At 45.5% G+C, this 25,660-nt stretch overlaps 1 protein-coding gene across 1 annotated transcript; it reads left to right on the top strand.

The window, feature by feature from the left end:
* Positions 1-3,150: 3,150 nt before the first annotated feature.
* On the top strand, positions 3,151-22,272 carry tshz3a (teashirt zinc finger homeobox 3a). The gene is made up of 2 exons (XM_050073536.1): positions 3,151-3,572; positions 17,234-22,272. The coding sequence occupies exons 1-2, from the start codon at positions 3,533-3,535 to the stop codon at positions 20,542-20,544; spliced, it is 3,351 nt and encodes a 1,116-aa protein (XP_049929493.1). The 5' UTR covers positions 3,151-3,532; the 3' UTR covers positions 20,545-22,272.
* The last annotated feature ends 3,388 nt before the right edge of the window (positions 22,273-25,660 follow it).

The following is a 25,660-nucleotide window of genomic DNA, read 5'->3' as shown; positions in this document are numbered from 1 at the left end:
CATTTTGCCACCTTTTAAGTTGTATTCAGATGCATTTTTCAAGAATAGCAGCCAAAACTTTGCCACATTATAAAAGATTGGTCCTTCGTTTGGACAAAGCGCCGCTGAATGGGACTCCTCTTGAGAACAGAACTGTCAGTTTGCACTCTGACACTGCACTGCGCTGCCTTTCTGGACAGGCCCATAACTGGGCGCATGCCAATAAGAGCGATCTGATGGTATTGAGGGATCGCTTGCAGCACACATCTGAAGGCTGAATAGCATTGTGAATAGGAGCAGCATACATAGATGTCATGAGTCCTGCCTCCCGCAGAGAGGTTGAAAGCGAAAAGTAGAGCGCAATGAATACTTGAGTGTTCTGGAGGCTATGAAATTGAAAGGCCTCTCCCTTTTTTTGCCAAAAGATTTCAATAGAAAAATAGAGGCAGCTCGTGCTTTTTAATCCCAACTTTGAGATTGATTGGGCGAACTTGTGTGCAAATCAGTGCAGGCTTGACAGACGTTCCTCTTTTATGATAATCCTGGTGTCAAGCGCAAGAAGGGGGGAATAATACAGCAGGGCTACCTGATATAAGAGAGAATCACACGTAGTCCTAAATAAAAGATTCTGCATATTTTAAAAAAAATATCCTTACCTCGTGTATCGAATTGCATTTCTTTCAAAAAAAGGAAGAATTGTAAGATTTGCATTCTTTCTTTTTTTCTTAAATTAAAAGACATTCTGTTTCACACTATCATCAGCACGATAATGGTAAAGCACTAAAAGCATCCAAGATTCAATTTGCATTTCACAAATTCTATGCATAATGTCCTCTTTTTCATGATGTGCTAAACACCCAGCCAGGTAGCACTCTCTTGATATCAGGGTTTTTAATGCACAGAGCAAAGCAAGACAGATGCACAGCCGAGATAACTTCCATTTACAGTGTAAGCCTGGGAGAGCCGCAGTGTAGAGGCCATATACTATTTATGGGTTAATCGATACAGTAGCTGGATGACACCATGTCCCCGCTACTTTCTGTCATGATGATGGCTCACTAATTTTGGAACGGCTGCTTTCTCCTCCTGCCTTCAGCAGCCTGCAAGACGGTTTAATTTGGCTGTAAAAACGCCAATCACCGGGTTACTTCTTGTTCCAGGGGGAGGTCATGATGGGGGCAAGTCCATAGGAGGAAATATATTCACATAGTTCTCTTAGAGACACTGCTAACCCCTGACATCCCATTTGGGTTGTAATTTCATGTTGTTAAAGTGACAGGGACCCAGCCTCTGTGCTCTTAGAGACAGGGAGGCGGGGGCGAGTTCTGATCAGAGAGGTCTTTAATTCTTGTTCTCTGAGTAAGGCTGCTTGTGTGTGTGTGTGTGTGTGTGTGTGTAAGCATGTGCATGAAAGAGGGTGTGCATATGTTGCCATTTGTGTGTGCATGATGTTTTAGATTTGTATCTGAAAGAGTGAGCTGATCCTTGACTCTAAACACTCTCCGCTGCATATGTGTGTGTAATATGTGTGCAGCGTTGAGCACCCACACGCAGCATGTTTTGGTATTTGTATGTGTCTTTTTGCTGGCAGGGGTCAGAACACATCAGAGGCACAGGGGGAGACCCGGGACCATCCCACACTGCAGAGATACCGCTGGCTCGAGAAAAAAGCGAGACGACTGGTGGGAAAAAAAAAAAAAAAAAAACTCATTACCTTGGCACTAAGACTTAACGCTGCTTCCTTGAACTGGCTTTGATCTCTACCTAATGTGGATATATGGGAGAAGTGATGCTTTTACTGTGATGAAAGCTAACATTTAACTGCTCACATTAAATTAGCGAAGAAAGGGCCTCAGGCACATGTTTGCATTTTGGGTAAGGGGGTTGCTTAACAAATTTTTGCAAGTTATAAGATCTATAGACGATGCGAGCATGTGTTTTTCCCCCAACAAATACAATTACAAAAATGACTTGAGCAACATATATAAAGGCCGTTCCACTAGGGCTCATTGCCTTCTGAATTAGCACTTCCTGTTATCGACTGTATATTAAACTAATTGTATTTAACTCCATTATGGACTGTACATTCTGCCTTTTTCTTACACTATTACAAACCTGCTTGCTGTTTTTTAGACTCATTCTACTGTATATACTACTCACTTGTTTCTGTCCATACTTTAATGGTTACATGACAAACATTTTGTGTATTAGTTTGTTTATTTTGTAAGCTCAAGAACGTAGGTTTCATGTCAGCATTAAAGGGGACACACAGTAGTTTGGGGTACGCACCCAGGAAATTTTGTGCATCACTTAATTTGCTGCATTCTGATTCATTTTAATGCATCAGTTTTTGCATTGTTTGTAAAGATGTCCTTAATTTAATCAAAATAAAGTTATGTTGGGGGAGGGGGACAAATGCACATGTTTTAAATACTGAAGGGGTCATGTCCCCTGTATCCCCCCGAAATCTATGGCTATGTTTAGGCTATAAAATAAAATGTATCTTCTCTTTCTGGTTTAATGCTCATTCTGTGCATATGTTTATCTTTAAATATATGTATATGCACATTTGCAACTGTTTGCACTGTGGTAAGATGCTAAACTGCAATTATGTTGTGCAATGACAATAAATTTAATGTTAAAAATCAAAATGTGTTTTAAAAAACTGTAATAAATACTGTCCTAAATGGCTGTTTAAGAGTTTTTTCAAACAAGTCAGATCTAAAAATGATCATGAACCTGAACAGAAGCTTTGGAAATGTGATATTTAATAAAATATTATTAAGTGTTTTGCAAATTGATGCAAAGCCTGTAACAAATGTCACTATAACGTCAATTGTAATCGCTTAAAAGACCTTTAAAAGGCCAATAATGATCATTAAATATAAACACAGCAAAGTCATGCATTTCCATAGAAATATGACTGTGACGGGTTCAAAGTAAAAATGTGATAAAGGTTGAATTCAGGTATGGTGACACATATGTGGGGACATTATTGGAATATCATCCTATCTGTTTGTGGTTGTGTTGGTCATTATCAGCCTGCTGTGTTGTAATAATCCACTAATAGCTCCTGAGCTGTGATTCACATGAAAAAGCAGAGGTAGGAGGACACTCGTGCGAGGTGTCCGCCCCTCTCTGAGAAGTAAAGAGTTAACGGAGCGGTGGGTTTGCCCATTCTCCTGCTGTGAGTGACGCGATCATCTCTCTTATCCCTCAACTTTGCCTGTTGCCAGACCAGGCAGCCGAGGTGGACGCTGGCTATCACCGCTGACATTCTCAACGCGATCACACCACCCAAAAAAAAACAACAAAAAAAAAACATCCACCCCCCTACCTCGTTTATTTATTTTTTCCGCTGACTTTTCCCGCAGGCTGCGATTCCGTAACGATGATTTTTAGTTTTTCTTCCCATCGGACTCCCCGATGTTGTGCAGTCTACTACACGAAGGCGTGAATCTTTTTTGAGTAGAGGTGGATCTTCCCGGATACGGCGAGGGGGTATATTAAATAAAAAAAAGAAGAGTTTGACGGAAATCCCCACAAATAAAAAATGCCGCGGAGGAAACAAGAAGCGCCCAAGCGCGCAGCAGGTACGTGTATCCATTTATATCGTGCGTAAAAAAATCAGCTTTACTGTCACAAAACTGCGGATGTTACCTTTGCTTTGTAGAGCTCACTTTACAGTCACTGCATTTCCGTTTCCACTTTGTGCTTTTTTCCTCTCTCTGTCTCTCACAAACGATCCGCTTTGTCACTCTTGGCTACTCTTGTGAGACCTCATAGAAACTGTTGGCTTCGTTAAAGCGGATGTACAGTTTGTATACAACAATCTGTGCTTCTGCGTTTGGCTCTCCACGCTGTGCAGCTACTGTAGTCCCGTCGGATGAGTTGCCTGCTGTAAACTTTCGCTTCCTATTGTTCCCAACTTGAATCCCTGACAGTGTACCGATCCTACCCGCCATGTACCTTTGATCTGTAAGGGTGAATCCGGTGGAAATAAACAGTGTTTTCTTGGTGGTGAGTGCCCGAGGCGTGCCATAAGGGGGACATAAGGGCTTTGTGCGCATTTGATCCGAGCGCATAACTTCTTTGCACAAGCTGTGGAGGAAAAAAAGCCCTACCTCTGAGCTTTTTTTCTTTCTTGGGATAAGATAAACAATTTGAGAGTAGACAATGGGGTTTCGTGGGCTGGAAGGAGCCATAATCGACAGTTGCCATGTCTGATTTGACGGTTGATTGATTGGCTGTCATGCGGCTTTGATCTGATCCTTCCCGATTTGCATCAGAAAATCACTTCCCACCATGTGCTGCAGGCCCCTGACGTCACGTTTAAACCACTTTGAAAGGCCCTGTGTACTTTTTACCCTCTCTCTCTCTCTCTCTCTCTCTCTCTCTCTCTCTCTCTCTCACTAACACACATACACACATGCACACTTTGGCTCTCTCTCACTGTGATGGTCAACTGACTCACGAAAAAGTGAAAGAAGGGGGGGACAAAGTGGTTTCACAGTGAGACATCACACACACAGACAGACACACACACTTCCAGCAGAGAACATCGCACTCCCATGTGCACATGCTCACTTGTTCACTTTGAACACACACTCACACACACAGTGGGTAGAGGAGGCGGGAGGAGTGGGTTAGAGGTTGTAAAAGGAGCCGTGTGCTATGTAATGGAGGGGAGGAATGGGTTTGCTCTGTCAGACCGGGCCGTCACAACGGCTTTGTTTCATGTTTGATTTAATTGTCTCTCCCCTGACAGGCCCATTCATCAATGGCTTTAATGGTCAATCAGAGACAGGCTGAGTGAGTGCTCCCATTCTGTTTAGCCATAAGCTGGCCTGGGCTTTTATTTCATCAAAATGCCCCAGCCTAATGTACATGCTCACTGGCTCAGAGTGGCCGCGGGGAGCACATAAAGAATGACTGAAAGCTTTCTGATTTCAGATCAGTGAGAAGGATGTTTTTTTTTTCATCTCCTCCACTCCTCCTCGCCTCTCTCCTCCCTGCTACACTGCTGTTTCTCTGTTGACGAAAGGGAATAAAAGGCTGTAATATAGATCGTTTTGTGTTTTTAGAAAACAACTTTTTCTTCCTGAAACCACGCTTCTTTGTTCATTCATTCATCTATTCATTTCTTCATTTTTTCATGCTCCCCTTCCACCCCTGTCAGTCAGCCTGTGCAGCTGCAAGTTATAAAGTTGTCAACTGTTCAGTGGCACACAAAGGGTGATGATGAATTGATTGCAGCACAGAGCATGGTGATAGAGAGAGCAAAGAAAAGGATGACAGATGATGGGCCTTGATTAGGGACTTAGGGGGAGAGTCAGCCCACTGCAACCTTGAGACTTGCATGAAAAATCTACCCCCCTCCCCTCCACATACACACACACACACACACACACACACTGCTTTGCTCTCTCATTGTCTCTCCAACACACACTGTCAGCTTCTCCCTCTCTTTCTTTCCTTCCTCTGTCTGAGAGGGTTTCTCTCTCCACAGTACAAAACTTGTTTTGCCTGCTTCATTAGCGTTGGTCCAATTAGCCGTGAGGCTGATGGAGTCCTGACAGGCCCTGTGATTGGAGATGACAAGCTCGGGGTGCCCAGCCCAATGAGGTTTGCCACCACTTTGATGTAATCAACTTGATATTACACAGAGCCGTTCGCCTTTGGTTGTGCTGTAACTCAATTTTCCGCTGCAGGTGACAAATGGGCCTGCCTACCTGGGTCAGGTCTGAGTGCTCTTAACAACCGAGGGCAGCTGGCCACGTAAACAGCCGAGCAAACATGAGAAACAGACTCTCCCAGCTGTGGAAATACAGACCTACTTCCCTTCGTGGCTGGCGATTAGCTTCACCGCAAGCTTGAGGCCTGAAGCTATTGAAATGGCTGCAGAAAGTTGAAATACTCCGGCGACTTAACAGGAAGTCGACATTGGCTTTACAACGTGCGGGCAGAGATGCAGCTATTTCGCTGGAATGTATAACCTGTACAGTATGTTGTGCAGAATGGTGTGGGTGTTTTCAGTATCCAGAGTGTTGCATGTGTCAGCGCACTGTCAGGCCATGTCATAACCTGTGATCTGGTCATGTGTGTACAAGAGAGAGCTGCACACACAAGGAGAGGAGTTGGGGGGCTTAGTCTGATTTGGACCTGGCTCCACAGCAGCAGTCTCTTCTTTCTGCAGGGTCAGGATTATAGCTGCCAGACTGTCAGCCATCACTCATGTCCGTCTGCAAGTGTGTGTGTGCGCCCAAATCAGTGTGCATGCACTTTCTGATTTGTTGAGTTTGAACGTGTGTGTATGCCATTTGGCACAGGATAGTGATGAAAGGAATTGTAACTGTAGACCACCTGCTGGGGTTAGGCCATAATTCTCTGAGCTCTTTAGGCCCGTCTACGTTGCTCAGTTTCTTCTTCTCTTCTCTTCCCTCTGTCTTTGCACACCACAGGACATAGCACACACACACATGCATGTGTTGACGCTAGTAAAGATACGAGCGCACATTGCAGACACATGCGCACATGTTGCGACCGGGTTGTAAACGCAGCAAGTGAAATGAAGTAAGCTGTTTTTATATCTGTCTGCCTTCCTGTTGTTTATGTGTGAAAAGCATGCCCTTACGGAAGCAGCGGGGGAGCATGAGTTGGGACTTAATTGTTCGACCGACATACGGGCTGACAGTGTTAGCGTTCCTTAACAACAATACGCCTCCGCTGGCGTTGTTTGCAGGTGTGAGCGCGGCAAATGTTTTGGCCTTGCAGGCCCCGTTGCTAATGAAAGTCCTGTGGCTGGATTCCGGTGAGGTTGAGTCACGTCTGTGATCTATGTGTCTGATAAGTGCATACCTAATGAGGCTGTGAGCACCAGTGGAGGGAGGAGGAGGAGGAAGGCTGACAGAGTGTTTCCCACAGGTATTGACAGATGCCTTTTTGTTTTTGCCATAGGCCCTGACTCCATAAATCCTGCCTGTGTAATGATAACAGTGCCACCCTGCCAGCAAGTGAGTGAAAGAGACAGTGTAAGAGAAGAGAGAAAGAGGGCAGGGGGGGGAAGAGGAGGAGGCGCTGGTGGTGGTGGTGGGGACGATGAGGAGAAGAAGAGCGGGGGTGGTGAAGTGGGCCTTCTCTCCTTTTTAACACACACTTGGCAGATGTCAAGCCATAGGGTTGGGCTTCGGGAGAGAAAGAGGAGTATAAGTGCTGTAGTAGTGTCACAAATAGAAAACCGTTAGCCATCCACTCTTCCCTTTCAGCTTTCAGTGTGCTTTCAGCCGAGGTTTTCAGCCTGGGACTGCTGTCTGGGCACTGAGTCGGAGGCTTTGTAAAAATAGTCCCACCGCTGTTGTGATAGATGCAGCTGCACTGTAGCGACAATTGGGACAGGCTGGATCCCTCCAACCCCACCTCCCACCCACCAACTCTCTCTCTCTTGTCTCCCACCCCTCCCAGAGGTAGCGAGCGTCAGAGCCTGGTGGGATGTGTGCTCTTTTCGGGGAAACTGAGCTGCTCCGGTCTTCAGGGGTCCTGAAACCCAATCCAGGAGGAGAATAGCCCGGCCATGCCAGAGAGCCGATTTCCTTTTCAACAGAGTCATTTATCACTGACCCACCCTTCGCTTCTGACACGGTGACGTGTGTCATTTATCAAACAGGCTTTACCAGACACACAGAGAAGGGAGGTGGATAGGGGGCAGAGAGGAAGAGAAAGAGAGAGTGAAAGAGGGGAAAACTAGACAGAGAGTGGACTGAGAGAAACAAAGAGAAGGAGAGGAATGGAGAATGAGGTGCAGAGTCAGTGGAGAGAGACAGAGGAATGGAGAGCTGGGAAAAGAGACTGTCATTTGTGTGTGTGTGTGTGTGCGCGCGCGCGTGTGTGTGTCTGTGTGTGAGAGTTTTTCCAGGGAAGAGTGAGTTTTCCTGAAGCCCTTGAGGAGAAGCGTTTGGGAGGGGAGATTTTTTCGAGATGACAGGGAGGATTGAGTTACACTGAGTTGTGTTTTGATGAGTGACAGAATGTTCTTCCATGACACGTCTCTAGATGTCTGAATGAAGGGGAGAAATATGCTTAGTGAGTACACAAAGTCCGACAAGTGTGTTGGTGTTGTTTACTCATAATATATGCGCGACAAATGCACGTAGGGGCGCTGTGGAGGTGTGTGTGTGCGCGCGTGCACGTGTGGCCATATGGCGTCAATGTTTAATGCCGTTCGGGTGTGTGTGTGTGTCTGTGTGTGTGTGTGTGTGTGTGCGCTGCTCCCTGATGAGCACGGCTGACAGGTATCACTCATGCAGCAGCCTGGCCTTTAAATGAACCCGAGCTGCTCTGCTCCCCCGTGGCCCTAACAGGCTCTCTCCAAGATGGATGCTTCTTTAAAAATCAGATTAATGATGGATACCAGGCTTATAGTGCCATTTATCATGAAGAATATTATTTAGGCCGGCCGTGTATGGCTGTAACTGGAGAGCCAGGACGAGAAGAAGCAGGGTGGAAAGCCTTAGACAGACACTCACTGTGTGATGGATGGCTGAGCGCTCTCTCTGAGTGTTACTAGACACCAGTGCCGCAGCAGTAGGCCATAATCAGATAGCCCAGGGATGTTTATCCCGCAACTACACTACCCAGATTGCCTTGCCTGGAGGGTTGCTTTATGAGAGGTATCGTCTATCATTATTATCATCTTTAAAAAGTTAGTGGAATCATGAAAAACTCTAGACACTGAAGGGCACGTAGACGCCTCAATGCAGTTTATTGCAGTTGTACATTATAAAATGATCCATTGGATCCAATCTAACTGACTGTAATGATTACCTAGAAGTTTCCATTAAGCTTTGCCCAGAAGAGTCCCCAGCCCCGCGTCATTCTCTGACAATCATGAATAAAAGAGTACAGTGAGAGGTCAAGGCAAGGCCAGCTCCGCTATGGAATAGGGGAAAAAACTGTTGTTTTGTTTTTCGTCCTCTTCTTGCTCCCTCTCGGTGTCTCCTACCTCCTCCTCCTCCTACTCACTACTGTGATTTATGGTGGCCATCCATCTTCAGGCTGCGTCCATCACCTCCTCGTTGCTAGGCGATCATGGCAGCAGCTGTGCGTTGTGAGAAGGGGTTTACTCGTCCCACTCCCAAGCCCCGACTTTAGTCCCTTCACCCAGTGTTGTGCAAGTTCAGACTTCACAAGAGCTAGCTCACAGTTTAGTTCACACAGATTAAAATGAACTAGTTCACGTTCATAATTCACAATTTTGATTTTTGAACTCAGTTCACAGGCCCAAAAAATAAAGTAGTTCATGTTCATTTCTTTTGTTTTGTGTTTGTTTTTTCAACTCAATGTGTCGTTTCAGATTTGTTGCCATTGTGGCTGACATTTTGGACATTTTTTTTCAGACTTAACGGGTACAATTTGCATTAAAATGTGAGATTATTTTCCACTGGAGTCTGTAGTGATCTGTTAATAAAACTCCTTCAAATATTCACACAAACTGGCTTTAGCCGTACCGGTATCTGTGCTGTCTGAAGTGCCAGTTGCACTAACCATGCCGGTGTTTTGTAGAAGTCTGTTCCCACATCAAAAAGTGTTTCCCTTCCATTGAAGTGGGTAGCGCCCCCTCCCACGGTCATGTAAAGGAAGAGGTTTGGTTCAGATTTGGGTGAACACATATCGACGTAGAAACCATCTTCGACACAACACCAGCATGCTCTGTGCCGTAAATCCTTAAGTGCTGTAAAACAGTCCGTGAGCCTCATTAACTGTCACGTGATTTAACAACACTCATGTTCATGTTCATTAGTTGCAGACGGATATTTTACGTCTGCTGAAGCTCAATGAACGCACTCTTTCACGCACTCTCAAACTGCCTTTCCTCCCCGATTCAACTTTAAACAGCCCCAGTTTTAGTTCAAGCTACAAGCCACAACTTAAAGGGGAACTACAACCATTTTCAAAATTCATACATGTTAATACTATGGTCTAAGACAGTCCAAATATATTAGTAAAAATGAAACACTCTCCCAATTCCAAAACCCAGAGTGCTGAAACTCAAATATATGATGTCATAGGGTATAAAGTCTGACCTGCTCCACAGACAATTGACTGGGAAAGATGTTATAGATGACACTGAGATAACCCAGAAGATTGTTCTGAGTATATGTGGACATTTTCTTTTTCAGAACTGTGGGTCCACATTGTCTATGGCACAGCTCCAGACTTTATACCATATGACATCACAAATCTGAGTCTTACTTTTCTGGTTTCTAGCTTTTAGAGGGAGTAGCCCGTGTTCAGAAATATTGACACTTAATTAATAACACATTGGAGTCCTTTATTAAGGTGGCATTCCCTTTTAATTCCAGTTTGCCCTGATCTCTTATTCTCCACTGTAGCCCCAGTTTGAGCTCCTGACACACTATCAGCTCTTTACTCTGGACTTACAGTAGGCCTGACTTTAGACCTGTCCTGAATGGCAGAACTGCGGTAACCCTCGTTTAGGCCCCAACCTTAATTTCAGACCTACAGTAATGCAGGTGTTAGCACAAACTTTAAAGGAATGTTGTTTATCTTCTATCGTCATAGTTCTGGCTACCATTCCCATCTGTCATGACACATCAAAACATCATACACCTATACATAGTACTCTGACACGTCCATGATTAACTATGACAGATTGATGAGTGAGGTCATGGAAAGATCAGAAAACTTGAGCAGATCGGACACGTTTTACATAGATTAAGTTTAACACACTTAACAAGAACACTCAGTTGTAGGTGACGAGAAATAGGAACCTTCCATCAACTAAACTTGTCTTGTAAACTGTTGTGTGACTCTGACTCACTGTACTTAACGTAGTTTGAGCACATGCAGTTCTGCAATGCAGCTGATAACTGAAACAGACACAAAATTAGTGCTGTAAAAATATTGGTTTATAGATTTTGAATATTTCAAATAGTTTCAATACTCATTTTCCATAGTATTGTTACACTGGTAACAGCTGCACGTTCCCACTCTCTTATTGTTAATGTTTACCACATGGATAAAGAAAATAATCCATTCAGGATTCAGCACCCAGCGTTAAAGGTTTAATCGTGAGTGAGCGTCTTATTTTTACATAATGTTCACTACATTCAGTCTCTGTTCTACCAAACATGAAAAGAAAAGTCATTGTCAAGCCTTGTTATATTTATCTTTTAATAAAAAATTCAAACTGTATGCTTCTGAATGTCAGTTTTTCCCCGTGGTATTGAAAATGATATTGATATTTTTCAAGGTATTGTGTCAAAGTTAGAAACACTGAGTACATTAGGTTACACTGTCAAATACTTTACTTTAGATTACCGGGTTAAAATGACATGTTTAATCATGTCTGCTCCGGTGAAACTAGTGTTCGTGAGGCCCTGTGTAATGTGAAGTAAAACTTTTAACAACATTTTACATGAGGCCTAAACAGTTCAAGGAACGAGCAAATAAACAGCAGCTCTGCTTCACGGAGCTTTGCTTGGAGAAAGAGTGATGGAAAGCAGGAGGCAGAGATGTGGGATAGTTTAAGGAAGTCAGCCTGACTACATATCATCAGACGAGACGGGCTGTGTGTGCATGTCGGACTGGAACACCACCTTCCCGTGGCATTGCGATCCTTATTACTGCCCTTGGTTCTGCACCTGGGGAAGCTGTTTGTGTTGCTTTTTTGTTTGTTTCCTTTTTTTTATCGCTTATTGTGGCTGCGTCAAGCTTAAAATTGGGACTGGAGCTGTGAGTCACCTCGTTCCCTTCCACGTTGGAGTTCGTAACGGGAGGCCTTTATGTGTTTGCGGCTCGTCTCGTGTCAGATAAACGAGATGAATTTTCAGGTCTTGAAGGTCTGTACGTGCAGCTGGCAGCTTTGAGGTCCACTCATAACACAACAATCAGCCGAGGGTTGAATCTGTTCACTCTCTCAGCCTTATTTTCTCTTTGTCTCTCCCTCTCTCTCCTCTTACTATGTGCATTGACAAGGTTCAGCCCTAAGCTTCGCCTGAGGCCAGAATGATCTCTCTGTTTTTCCCATCTCCCATATCACACATCCTGCACTACAATCGGCGGACACAATGTATTCACAATGCCATCAGGGGGTAGAGAACACACACAAATAAAAAAACTGACAGACACATCCACGATCGCTTGTAACATGATAGCCTGTAGAAGCATAATGTACTGTAGCAGGCAGCGGAGTTATGTAGTAACAACCTACAAAAAACCGAATAGCATTAAAGACAGCCGTCTGCGGTCACATCCGAAAAAAGCGAATTATGTCAGGACTTGTTAATTTTTCAAATGGCCGCAGATCACCTGTTACATATTTTCTCGTGGGACTTTGAGGCAGCCTGTAAGGATCAAAGGGAAAAGGAGGGAGAGAACTAAGTTTGATTGAGTGTGTTGCTTTGACAAATGTGTGCAACAGAAAGGCATTTTAGGTATGTTACTGATCTGCTGCTATTTTGACAGAATGGGGCTGTTTTGGACTAAATTATTCTAATCTATTTAAAGAGTTTTAGGCTGCTGGGAAACTTGAGAGAGTGAGTGGAAGTCGGTGGTTTGTGGGTTGCTTTTTTTTTTTTTGATTTGAGACTGAGGTGACTTCCTGTCCTGTAGCTTTCTGGAGCTGTTTCCTGTCAGCGAAAGCCCCCTGCTGAGGTGCTGTGTTGGTTTAAGGGCGTCAAGGTCCGGTTAAAATACTGTACACATGTCAAGAAACACTTGTCGTTGTGACACAGTTTAACTCTCTCCTCTCTCTCGAATCTGATCACAGACTGACTTAAAATATGTCAACTAACATGTGATCGTCTAACCTTGTTTCCTCTGTTTTTTCACATGGATAATAATTATTATAAACTTTATTTATATGTAATCATTTGCACAAGAAACACAGCTCAATGTATATAGGACAAAATCCAATTATAAGTCATTGTTGTATAATGTAATTAACCATAAACAATAGACTGTAAAATCTGATTGATTTTTTTGTCTTTGAACAATGCCATAAAGCTTTTTTAGTAATCTAAACAGTAGGCTATAAGGGACCACCCATGTAGACAATTTCCTGTATCCCAGTTGTGTCATTGTGCACCGAACAGTTGTCTATGCTTGCAGTGATTAAATCGTAAATAAAGAGGTGATCAAGTTATGAAACCTATATAAACATTGCTTTTGCAGTAGAGGTAGTTTCTGTTTTATTGTCTTAAAAAATCCCCAAGGACGATAATCAAGCCCTCTTTTTCCTCTCTTCTATTTGTGTAATGCACAAAAATGTACACATTGAATTAACATTATAGGTTAAATTGGTTCATGAAGTACGTAGCACATTATTTCACATAGTAGGAGCTTCACGTGGACTTAAACAGATCCTCTTTTCACCGTATCTTTGCACAATTTCAGAAAAAGAAACAGACAGAATGTACTTTTAACCACAATACACAGACATCTGCCATCTATGCTATTTTTTGCATAAAAAAAAAGAAGCACAGATGAAATATTGTACTCATGATGACCGCTCAAAGGACTCACCTTTTTTATATCACGACGCCTGTGGCAAGGTTGTCCTTCTTTTTTTTTTTTTTTTTCCCAGAGACCAAGCAGTCATTTGAGAGGGTCAAACTCAGGTAGAGTTTTTAATGACACATCCTGTTTACCCCGCTGCTGTTGGGTGTGATCTGACTCCCAGACTGTTTTCCCAGCTGTGGAGGCCAGACCAGGAATATGCACTGTGGTCTTCAAGGGGACAGATTTAAGACAAGGGACGGGAATCAGCAGTAACTCGATGTAAAAAAGGTACAGGACGAGATATTCAAATGTTTTTGCTGATTCGACGCTGTGATAATCTTGCGAAGAAAGGAGGACATAGATTTCTACTTGAGAAACATGTGATTGATTTTTTTTTTTTTTAAGGTCCTCATCACTCTTGTGTACGAGGCCTATTTAAAATGCAGCATCAAAAACAGACAGTGCTTTCAGCAGCACTTGAGGAGAAATAGCCCATGGGACAGAGGAAAGGAGACAGAGCGAGAGAGAGACACTGAGAGGCTCTGCTTTAGAGGCAGCCACAGCACCTTCCTGCTTAATCACCCCCTGTCCCTGCCCTGTCTGTTGTTCCTGATCGTCAGAGCAGCACTGCAGTATTTCTATCAGATGATCTCTCCCTCCTCGTCTGCGGCCCTTATGTTTATGAAAATGATACTCCACAGGAATGCCTCCTGCATGCCAAGATGTCACTGTCTTTCCTCATCGCTTGCATCTACGTGCGTGTATGAGTGTGTTAGTGTGTTTGGGAAGGGAGGGGGGGTCTGGTGTCATAACTGACTGACTAGCTTTATTTATAATTACGTGGGGGTGTATTTGAGGTTGTGTATCTCAAGGTGAGGTGTGCGTTTCTGCATGCGAGACTTCTTTTCTGCAGCTTTAGTGTTTGTGTGAACGCGTTATTGCTATTTCTGTGTGAGCCGTGACTGAGATGTCGATTGTGCGAAAGTGCACCTCCTACCCTTCTCACCCCCCACCCCCCACCCTAAGGAATCAATCATGGAACCTAATGATTCTTGTCTTTCCCCCACATGGCATCAGCTCACTTTATCATAACATGAACACACACACACTCTCTTTCTCTCACACACACTAGGAAAACTCATACATTGGCCCTACACCATATGCTCAGATATTAGTTAAGACTGCAATCCAAGAGTATTGTTGTATTCATAATCCTCTGCTTTTTTTATTCTAAGGGAGCCTCTATACTCCCATCACCTTTTATTAGCTTGATAAATCACCTCTGTTGTCAGTCAAGCCAGGGAGAATAATTGGATGTGGTTGTCGCCCTGTGTGATGGATTATCAGTCATTGGGGATTAAATTAACAGATAGTGCTCAGACATAATGGTTTTTGTTTTGCATTTTAAATTGCCTGGGAGCATGGCTAGACTCTGTAGGTTTTATAGCTGGTCCTCTTGGACTTCTCTCCCCCTCTCTATGCCGTCTAATGACAAACGAACAATAACCTATAGGGCCGCAGCTCTATTAGCGTGAAATGTAAAACATTTACTACCAAGTTAAGGCACAGAGAGAGCACTGGGAAGGTTTACGAATGTGACAATGTGACGTGAAATTGGATATGGCAATAGTTTGATGAAATAGCGAGACAATGTGAAGAAATATGCGGAATAAGAGAAAGGTGACCTGACAACTTGGTCAAGCGGTGTGCCAGGCTCGCCTGATGCGAGCTGACATCCGTGACCAGCTAGTGAGGATACAAACACATTAACTACCTCATCCTGGCTGGATTTCCTCTCTCAAATGAGAGTCTGACACGAATACCTTCCAGAAGAGAAGCGGAAGAGAAAGTAACGGAAAGAGGGTGTGGGCAGTCGCTTGAGCGCTGGTCGCAGTGAGATATCTGCCTTGCGTGTTTGCCCGAGCATGAGCGATTTACCTCCTCGCCCCCTTCTCCATCCTCCCAGACCCCTCCCTCCCCTCCACATCCACATTATCATAATTGTGTCCAGAACATGAGGGGCCGGGGAAGTGATCATGTCATTTTATTTACACCCTGCTTGGCCTTTTTTACAAACGACATGCCACTGACTGCCAAGCGGACTGGGGCCCGACGACATCTTTTGATCAGGGCTGTCGGGGCCTATCAGCGGAGAATGGCAGGTAATGGATACCCAGTGACAAACCAAATCTCCGGGAGGACGGAGAGTGGGCTGCACCTGCCAGGTCTCCATTAGGCTGGCCTCTCAGTGGGGCTGCCTGCTGACTGTGCCCCCAGGGCCCAAATCAGACCAGCGCCAGCCGCATGGCTGCCTAGAGATTGGCTGTTAGCACTGGAAATGAGAGTTATTTCAGCTATGACATTTTTGTTTAGACTGGACGTGAGTGCGTGGGGCGGTGGGGGGAATGAAGGATTTAGTCACAGTGTGTGTGTATGCGTGTGTGTGCCTGTTTGTGTCCACACGCCCGAGCTCAACTGTACGAGTGCCCAAACCATTAAAGCTTATACCTACAGCTTCTTTCTGTGGCATTTGTCTTAGTTTACAATATTGTCCAAATGGCCGCAGACCTGTCCACAGGCCATCAGCTATTTTCAGAGATTATTTGTTTTTCCTTAAGTTGAGCGGTTTCGTGAGTGAGGTGGACAGGAAATGAGGGAGGGGGCATGGTGACACTGCGGAAGAAGGGGGTGAGTGGTGGGTGAGTCGGTGTTGGGTGGGTGGACACAGGAGTTTGTGTGCGGAGCCCAGCAGCACACATAGACACAAACACATGCACGCACACACTCATCATCCCTCTCCATGTTAAACAGCGGGCACCAACATGCAAAGTGACAGATCGCTTATGCGTTGCCATCATGTTGATGCTCCTCATTCTCACCTCGTCCTCTTTATCCCGCTCTTCCCCTCTGTCTCATTTTCTTCCCCCCGTTCGTTTCTGTTTTTATGATCGGGAAATGTATTTGTATTACGTTTGCACGACATTCAACACCTGTTTAGACTAGCTGAGATTTGCTTTTAAGACTGCAGCTTGAACCCAGAGTATTGACTATCTTTCACATATTAAGAAACTAATGAACTCACTTTAGTCCAGATGACAGCGTAGGATGTCTGTTCAACATGTCAAAATTTCATCAACAAAATCCTGACATCCCTTTCTTGAAATTCTCCAAGATATGCTCTTTGTCTCTGTGCGCATGTGTGCGAGTGTGTGTCTGTATGTATGTGTGTGTAATCAGAGAAGAGGCAGATGAAGAGGCGTCAGACATATTAACTGACAGATGGAGGTTGATCCAACTCATTTATTACCCCAGAGGAGAATGCCACAGTGAGATTGGGCTTCATTAATTTCAGATTTAGTTTTCATTTCAAGCTGTTGCGCCCTGAGATAAATAAAATGGCGCATTATGTTTTTGCCAAGATATTTCTTTTTTGTTTTCCTCCAATAGAAGGAGTGAAAAGAGGGGAGGCATAAGTTCCGTGTGGCTGGGGTAGTATATAAATACAGGCTCGCCTAGAGGAAAATAACACCTCAACGGTTGATGAGGTGAAATGGGATGACTGTAATTTCTCAGCTCAGCTTTAAAGGCTCCCACACAGATGGCTCATTTATCCCTGGGAGTCCTCGGGCACACATAGCAGGGAAACTTTTTCTCCAGTTATTCTAACATAGCGTGTTCACTCCCTGCAATTTAACTCATCTCTTTCTTTCTCTCTTTGTCTCCATTCTCCTCGCAGCCTATTCTCCTGAGGAGCTGACAGAGCACACTGTGGAGGATGAGGAGGCGGAAGCAGACGACCTGCCCTCGGCCCCTCAGGATGACCTTCCCATGAAAGATGATTTTGTGGAGCAAAGCGTAGGGCCTGCCAAGGAGCAGGCATGTGACCAGGAATCAGCTGGGGCCGCAGAGCTCTCAGGACAAGAGATGGACAGTGAGTCACATGTGAGTGAGACCAGTGACCGTCTGTCAGACTTTGAGAGCCCCTCCAGAAAAGCCGAGGGCAACTTGGTCACAGCACCTCTGAATGGTGGCACTAAAACACCTCCCATAGGCATGGACACCTTAGAACAAATGAAGGTTATCTACTCCAGCTTTCTAACCAGCCCCTTGTGGTCACCGCTGAACTTTAATTCCACAGCGCCACAGGCACAGACGTCGGTTTCCACTGAGAAGCCAGCTCGCAGCAACAGCACTAGTAGCAGTAGCAGCTGCAGCAGTGGTAGCTATGACTGGCACCAGTCTGCAGTGGCAAAGACACTACAACAGCATCCTCCCCAGAGCCGTCACCCTGCTCAGTCTGAGCCCAGCCTCTTTAGTACAGTCCAGCTCCACAGGCAAAACCCAAAGCTGTTTGGCTCAATCTTCACTGGGGCCAGTAAATTCCGCTGTAAGGGCTGTAGTGCTGCTTATGACACCCTGGTGGAGCTGACAGTTCACATGAATGATACAGGCCACTACCGTGATGACAACCAGGACAGGGCAGGCAGTGGTGCAAAGCGCTGGTCTAAACCACGTAAGCGGTCCCTGATGGAGATGGAGGGCAAGGAGGATGCCCAGAAAGTTTTGAAGTGCATGTATTGTGGTCACTCCTTTGAGTCGCTCCAGGACCTCAGCGTCCACATGATTAAGACCAAACACTACCAGAAAGTGCCTCTGAAGGAGCCCATGGCCCCTGTGGCAGCCAAAATCATGTCCTCAAAGAAAAGGGGACACGTGGGATTGGACCTCACCGCCTCGCCACGGTCTAGAGAAGGAACCCCCAAAGCTAAGCACCTGCAGGCAGACCTGAGTGAGCCCTCACAGAAATCCTCCTCCAGCCCTTACACCACCCCTAATAACCGCTACGGCCACCAGAACGGCGCCAGCTATACCTGGCAGTTTGAATCTAACAAATTTCAGATCCTGAAGTGCATGGAGTGTGGGAGTTCCCATAATACACTGCAAGAGCTGAGAGCCCACATGATGGTGACAGGACACTTCCTGAGGGTGACCAGCTCTGTGGGAAAGAGAATCAAAACACTCCCCGAGGCCACCTCCCCCAACCCTGGAACAGTTACCACACCCACTGAACACAGGGTCCAGTCTGTCCCACTCGCACCCTCCACCTTCTCTCCTCCACCTCTTCAAACTACGACGACTCCCCCCGCTACCTCCCCTCCTCTAAAAGAGATCAAAAAGGAGGAGGTAGAGGAGGAGTGCACTAAGCAGGAGGCTGTTGGAAATGAGAAGCAAGTTTCAGTTGGGAAGGAGGAGGATGCTGAGAAGGAGGAGAAATATGACATCTCAAAGTATAGCTATCTAACTGAAGAGGACCTGAAGGAGAGCCCTAAGGGGGGTTTTGATATTCTGAAATCACTGGAAAACACTGTGACATCAGCCATCAACAAGGCACAGAGTGGGAATCCAAGTTGGGGGGGCTATCCTAGTATCCATGCAGCCTACCAGTTCCCCAGTGCCCTCAAACTCCAGCAAGGCAGCATGGACAAGAATTCCCCGATGAAGTTCTTGTTCAACGGAGGGGACGGAGCATTGTCCTCCCTTGCCAAGAACCAGCCCCTCGTCTCCCCACCACTTAGCCAGTCCTCCCCCTTCCCCAGCAACAACTTCCAGGCGATGGAGGATTTAGTGAAAAAAGTGACTGAGAAAGTAGCAAAAGTAGAGCAAAGGGTGAAGCAGTTATCTCCAAAGATGGAGAACCACCTCTCTCCCTGTAGCAGCGAGGCTGGAGAGTCACACAAGGGAGGAGAGGCAGACTCGCCTAGGGAATGGAGGGCAGTCACCCCGGCCAATAGCGACAGGGGAAGTCATAGCGACAGAGCATCCCCGGCAACAGAGCCCAAGAGAGAGACAGCAGTCAAATCCCCGCTTGCCTCTACGCTGAGATGCAGTACCGCCATTATCACTGGCCATACTCCTCCAGAGCAGCCCTTTGTCAACCCTCTAAGTGCTCTTCAGTCAGTAATGAACATTCATTTGGGGAAAGCAGCCAAGCCCTCCTTGCCAAACCAAGATCCCCTGAGCCTGCTCTCCAGGCTCAGCCAGAGCATGGCTGAGAGGGCTGCTGTGGCCGCTCCTCCCTCACAGACCAAAAAGCCGGAAAGTGTAGTTGATAATAGCTTTTGCCAGCCCAGTGACGACCAGCCTATGGACCTCACAAAAGGGAAAAGTGATAGAGGGGGCTCTGTAGGCTCAGCCCCCCTAACCCCTTCATCCACAGCCTCCTCCATCTCCCCCTCCTCTCTTGTTACCCCTGCAAAGCTAACAGTTGTCTCTCCCTACACATCCAGCAGCCCCCTGCATGAAAACGCTTTGTCGGATATCTCAGACATGCTGAGGAACCTGACACAGTCCCACCATGTCCCAAAGCCTCCCTCTCGGTCCCGAGTCACAGACAAAACCGAGATCGTGGGCTCTACTCACGATGACGACGACGCCTCCCTGCACGGCCACAAACGCAAAGGCCGTCACTCCAACTGGAACCCCCAGCACCTCCTCCTTCTGCAGGCCCACTTTGCCTCGAGCCTGAGGCAGACATCAGAGGGGAAGTACATCATCAACGACCTCAGCCCACAAGAAAGAATGCACGTGTCTCGTTTCACAGGCCTCTCCATGACCACCATCAGCCACTGGCTGGCTAACGTTAAGTACCAGCTAAGGAGAACTGGCAGAACCAAGTTCCTCAAGAACCTGGACTCCGGTCAACCTATATTCTTCTGTAGTGACTGTGCTTCGCAGATTCGCACCCCAGCAGCGTATGTATGCCACCTGGAAGCCCACCTAGGGTTCAGAATCAGGGACCTGGCCAAGCTGTCCCCAAAACAGACTGTCAGGGACTCCCACAGTCTCACTGAGAAACTAGTGCCCCTGGAGTCCTTCCTTTCTCCACAATCACAAGAAGACTGCAGTAGTAATGGGTCAGTGTACCGCTGCCAGCTCTGCATCCGTAAATTTGCCACTAAGCACGCCATCAAGCTTCACCTCAGCAAGAGCCATGGGAAGTCTCCAGAGGACCATCTGCTGTATGTGAGCGAAGTAGAGAAACACTAAAGTACTCTCAGCAGTACACATACTGGAAACATATTTAGAATGGCTGGTAAAAACAAAAAAAATATCCGAAAGTGTGGTAATGCACAAAGATGGCATGAACTACTGTTAAGAAAATGTCAGCACAAGGTGTTTACATCTATTCGGCCTATAAACATTTCTGATTTCTCTGTATTTCAAAAGACATTTATTTCACATCAAACTATACTGTAGGTCAGCAGATATTCAGCCTGATTTGTTGTCAGCTCCGTCGTCTCCCTCACTCTGTGTACACCTTCACTAATGTGAGACGACAGAGGACAGATTCTGTCACGATCACGGTGAATCTTTTGACGAGAAGGTCAGCTAATAACTTGAAATGTATTAACTTTATTGTATTTATTTTGTATTTTTGTGACTTTTGGTTTCGATTTGCTGGTAGACTGCATGTTCAACAAGTTTTACTGTTACATTTTGTACAGTCCTGTCCTGTCCTGTCCAGATTTTAAAAATGCCCTTTCAAACTGGTCATTTTTTAACACCTTAAAACAGCCAAATGCCTGGGAAACGCTCCTTAAAAAGAATCTGCCAAACAGCAAAAGTTCACTGCTTGTTTTTTATAGTTTTCTCTGTACAGCCTATTGATTTTCTTGCTGATTGTAAAAGCCGCCTTGTTCTTTATCATTGAGTAAGGGGTGCTTAAAATCCAGGTCTGTGTAAAAATGTATATAAAGTGTATAAGCTTACAACTTGCTGTTTAAATTATGCATACTTGTTATATTTCCTAATTTAAGAGGACTATGACTATCCACTGGTGCAGAGCCTTTGAAGAAGATTAAAAGGACATTGTTTTGCACAATAGTTTTATAAATGTTATTTGATAAGAAAAAAAACAATACAAATATGTTAATGCCTTGTGCTTCTATGATTAAATTGAATTAACTGCTGCATAAAACATTTGTTTTCTTTCACATTTAGCAATCGGAGAGTTGTGTAGGTCAAGGTGCATGAATGAATTTTAAAAAACATATTTCAAGAAACGATGTTTTAAAGCTAATGAGGCGAGTTAACTGACACATCACAGCATTGTCCTAAATGTAATTTGTAAGCTACATTTTCACCTGGTTTGCAGGACGACCATACATCTTGGTGGAAAAACTCACCCCTCCCAATTGCTGTCCCACAGTGTAATGACTAAGCACTTACAAATCAGCTGACAGATTGCTCACAAGGGCTACATCTGCAGAAAGCCCGAGCAGAAGTTAAAAACCCTCAGCATTTTCATCTGCCGTTGTCTTCCACCGCCACATTTTGTCTAGATATTCCTGGTGATTTCTGTGTCGTCGCGTTGTTGTTGGGGCGGACTCAAGAGGTGCGAGCGGTGCCACTGCCTGCGAGGCGTCTGGCAGGTGGTGTGTGCTGCATGTAAACCACCAGATGTTTCTGAAACGAGCCACTGGAGGAGGAGGAGGCAGGCGGGCTGCAACAGCAGGCAGAGTGGGCTGATTACCACGGGGGCTTGGATGCCATCAGGAGCCCTGGGCACAGACAGCAGATCTGGCACACACCTGGACTCCGAGACTGTCCCTTGGAAAAAATAAAGCGGATCCTATATACGCGCGCTGAGACAAGCTGACAGTGGTGCAGAATGCACAGACAGGTGCTATTCCCTCAAAGCAGGCTTTTGGATCTAACAATATTACTGGCAGGTGTTGATGCTATCAGAGTAGTCACAATTCAGGCTCAGTGCCATGTAATGAGAAAGGGTTTTTTTTTTTTTTTAATGTTTTTCAGTATGCATGATAAAGCCTCACACACACATACACACACATTTACTTCTCCGATTTTCTACCATCTACCTTTGTCTTATTTGAAGATGCCTAGGGACACCATGTTCTTTCTGTTTGATGTTCCCAGGCTTCGCTTGTCATGACTGACTGACTGAGTGACTTGGGGCCGGGGAAGTTATCTGGTTACTATGGTGACGGCCATTTGCCCAGCCTCTAACCCTGCTCGCTCACTCAACAGAGGACAGCTCGAGTGCAGCACACCCATTTACTCTCTTAAATCTCATCATCTCGCTTCAGTTCCTCCCACCCGGGAACAGATTAATTAACACACACACACTGTGTCCTGACCCCGTCTTCTCACACAAACTCATTACCGCCTCAGACTTGCTCCCGGCCCTCCGACGTTTAGGATACATTGGTCTAACGTTGTGGGAGAACCCAGTGATGACTCACATCTGACAAGCAGAATAAAGCCCTTAACAAAGGATGATAATTGAAAGATGGGATTCAGACCGGTAGCCATTGATAATGCAAATGAAAAAGGCTGAGCTGCCTTATTGAATATCTTGTGCATTTTCAAAGCTTACTGAGTCCGTGCAGATATAAAATTATCTCTCAGACATGATCAATTTTTCCCCCCAACACTGTATGTGTTGATGAATGCTTTGGGCTCAGTGATGGACTCGGGGTGAGGATGGTTGAGGGAGTTAATGAGATAGTTGAGACTTTGGGGGTTAATGAGGGGCTGGAGGGAGAGGGCTAAATGATTGGACTTCTGCTTGGATGAGCATTATAGTGGCTGCTAGAGGAGAGCAGTGTAGAAGCTGTGGATCTGCTGTAGCCAATTATCTAACACGAAAGACACAAAACTCCTCTCAATTGTATTTTTCTGCGATAATAAAGAGGAGATTAGATGTGTTATCCATTGTTCTTTTGTCTTGACTATCCTTGAGGGCTGGGTAGTTATAGACGCCGATGCGCCTCAATGCTCCTAAAACAAAGTCAGCAGTGAAGGGGGAAGAAAGGAGGCGGACAGGACAGGGATAGGATAGGAGGAGAATGAGTCCCCCCACTCCTCCACTCCACAGATCTCCCATCAGCTCTTGTCATCCCTCTAATGAATATCAGTTAAATTGCTCTGTGGATCTGAGGAGTTTGGATGTCAATGTGATTTGTGTGAGTGTGGCGGATGGAGGGGCCCAGACTAATGAAAGGCGAGCCTAGCCTGACAGAGTGATGAGCATCAAGCCCATCAGACCAATCACACAAGAGTGGCTGACAGCACCGACAGACAGACAGCTGAGGAGGAGAGGCTATGTATTTAGGAAAACAAAATGGCTGCCAAAATAGTGGCGGATGTCTTTAGAGCACGTTGATATATGTCGCCCCTGTCTCAGTGTGCTTGCGCAGTTGTGTAAACCGATACAGGCAGCTGTGTCACACACACAGATATGTGGTTCTGAAAATACATAAATTGTGATTTCAGTGAGATTTATAGAAGGCGGCTCTCTCATGTGTTTTAATGCTTCACGTTAATCAGAGAAAGTCTTAAAAATATCAACAGGTTAAGAGGATAAAATGGGTAAACTGCTATTAAAAAGGAACGACAAATCAAATGTTCCTCTAAGTGTCTCCGGCTTGACATCGTAATTTGATAAACAACTGTGTTGTTGGCTGCAAATAAGCTTCAAGCCTCCCTAAACCCTTGCATGCTAAGATGGAAGACAATGTAAGGAGTGTTGTCCATTCACGCAGCCTCCGAAGGTGACATGATGTCTTCTGACGGCAGCCAAGGAGTCATGGGTAGAGCCAAGTGAGCTTCACCTTGGACCTCTGACCCCTGCCTCTAATGTATGGGAGCAGTCACACGCATCCATGACAGCCGTTATAAAGGTCATCGGCCTGTTTCTATTTGCGCCAGCAAGAAAATATTGCCTTTAATATCATTTATGAAATTGGCACCAAAGATTTAAGCCAACAATAACACGCAGAGATTTGTGAGGAGAGTAAGTGGAAAGGAGATGCAGACAGAGACGCAGAGAGAAAGAGACAGAGAGGTGAGTTTAAGGTGGTCTGATTTCCAAAAAGTGCCTTCACTAGTGAGCGCAGGTTTTCATGCTGCTGTGTTGCAGTGTGCTGCCGCTGCCTGAGATAGCTGTCAGAGGCATTTTGGTGTGATATCTGACAGATTTGCTAAAGACACTCGTCTCAGGGCACTACTCTATATATCGTTAGTTTAATGCACAATGACATGACCAATTATAGCGAGCTCCATGCTCAAATAGCATGTCAAAACCTGTGTATCAATCCATTAGATCCTGTCTCCCATCACATTAAGTGGTACCTTTAGCTATCTGTTCGGCACGTAAAGGAAAATGCTGACGGAATGGAAAATCTGCCTGTGCTGTTCACAGAGCTGATGTCTTTTGGAGAAGGAGGTTTGTCTCTCTCTCTCTTCCCTCTGCGTCTTTGTCTTTCCGTCTCGCTCTTTGCTGCTCCCTCGCTCACTTGCTCATCCCAGCCACGGAGCGAAAAAATGCATAAACAATACATCTAGATAATGGCCTGCATTGTTTACTTAGCTCTGAAAATGTATTTGTGCAAAACTCTAAAATGCATTTAGGGGGAATCATTCACTCTGTGTAAAGCCTTGTTGACATTGGGGGTGCTCTCAAAAGCAGGGGAAGTGTCATAACAACATCATATATCACTGTATCAATTGGAATAAGAGGATGCGATGTGTATTGCTTGGAACAAACCAGTAGAATCGACCAGTAGCTGATTTGCCTCCCCCAGTATTTCTGCATCCAACCTGCTTTGTCGGCCATGACAGTGGGTGGGAGGAGGTATGTGATTTAGTGCAGTTGGTCCTAACGACCTCTCTGTCCTTGTGACGAGGACACACAGCCTCGGGGCGCTGGCATGGAGGATGTGCCTTGGACCGCCTGGCACCTCGCCTGGCACCACGCGTGGCAACACGTCCACAGTCTGCCGCCGTTCTGATGGATTGGCCTGTCTCTGGTGCCACCTTCATGAAATCACTTTTTGATTTGTTGTCATGTTTTTCTCCCTTTTTTCCTGCTACTTGGGTTTTTTCACGGGTAAGAACACCCTCTGGTCAGGTATTACAAGAGTGATTAAATTAACCTTCAATAAATCAGCATAATAGAGCATTACCTGCGCGTGTGTGTGCGTGCCTGCCTGCCCGACAGTATGAAGGTGTGCGATCAGGAGGTCAGCGTCAAATGTCCATCCATGACTACTGTTTGAAACACAGTTGCCCCGTGGCTGAAGCTGCTCTTTCCAATGTGCCATTTCACAGGAAACACATCAATAAGGCGCGATTACAA

This window comes from Epinephelus moara, chromosome 20 (genome assembly GCF_006386435.1).
Source record: "Epinephelus moara isolate mb chromosome 20, YSFRI_EMoa_1.0, whole genome shotgun sequence".
Classification (NCBI taxonomy): domain Eukaryota; kingdom Metazoa; phylum Chordata; class Actinopteri; order Perciformes; family Serranidae; genus Epinephelus; species Epinephelus moara.
Note: the sequence above shows the minus strand (reverse complement) of the source record. Positions and strands in the feature narration are given on the sequence as shown.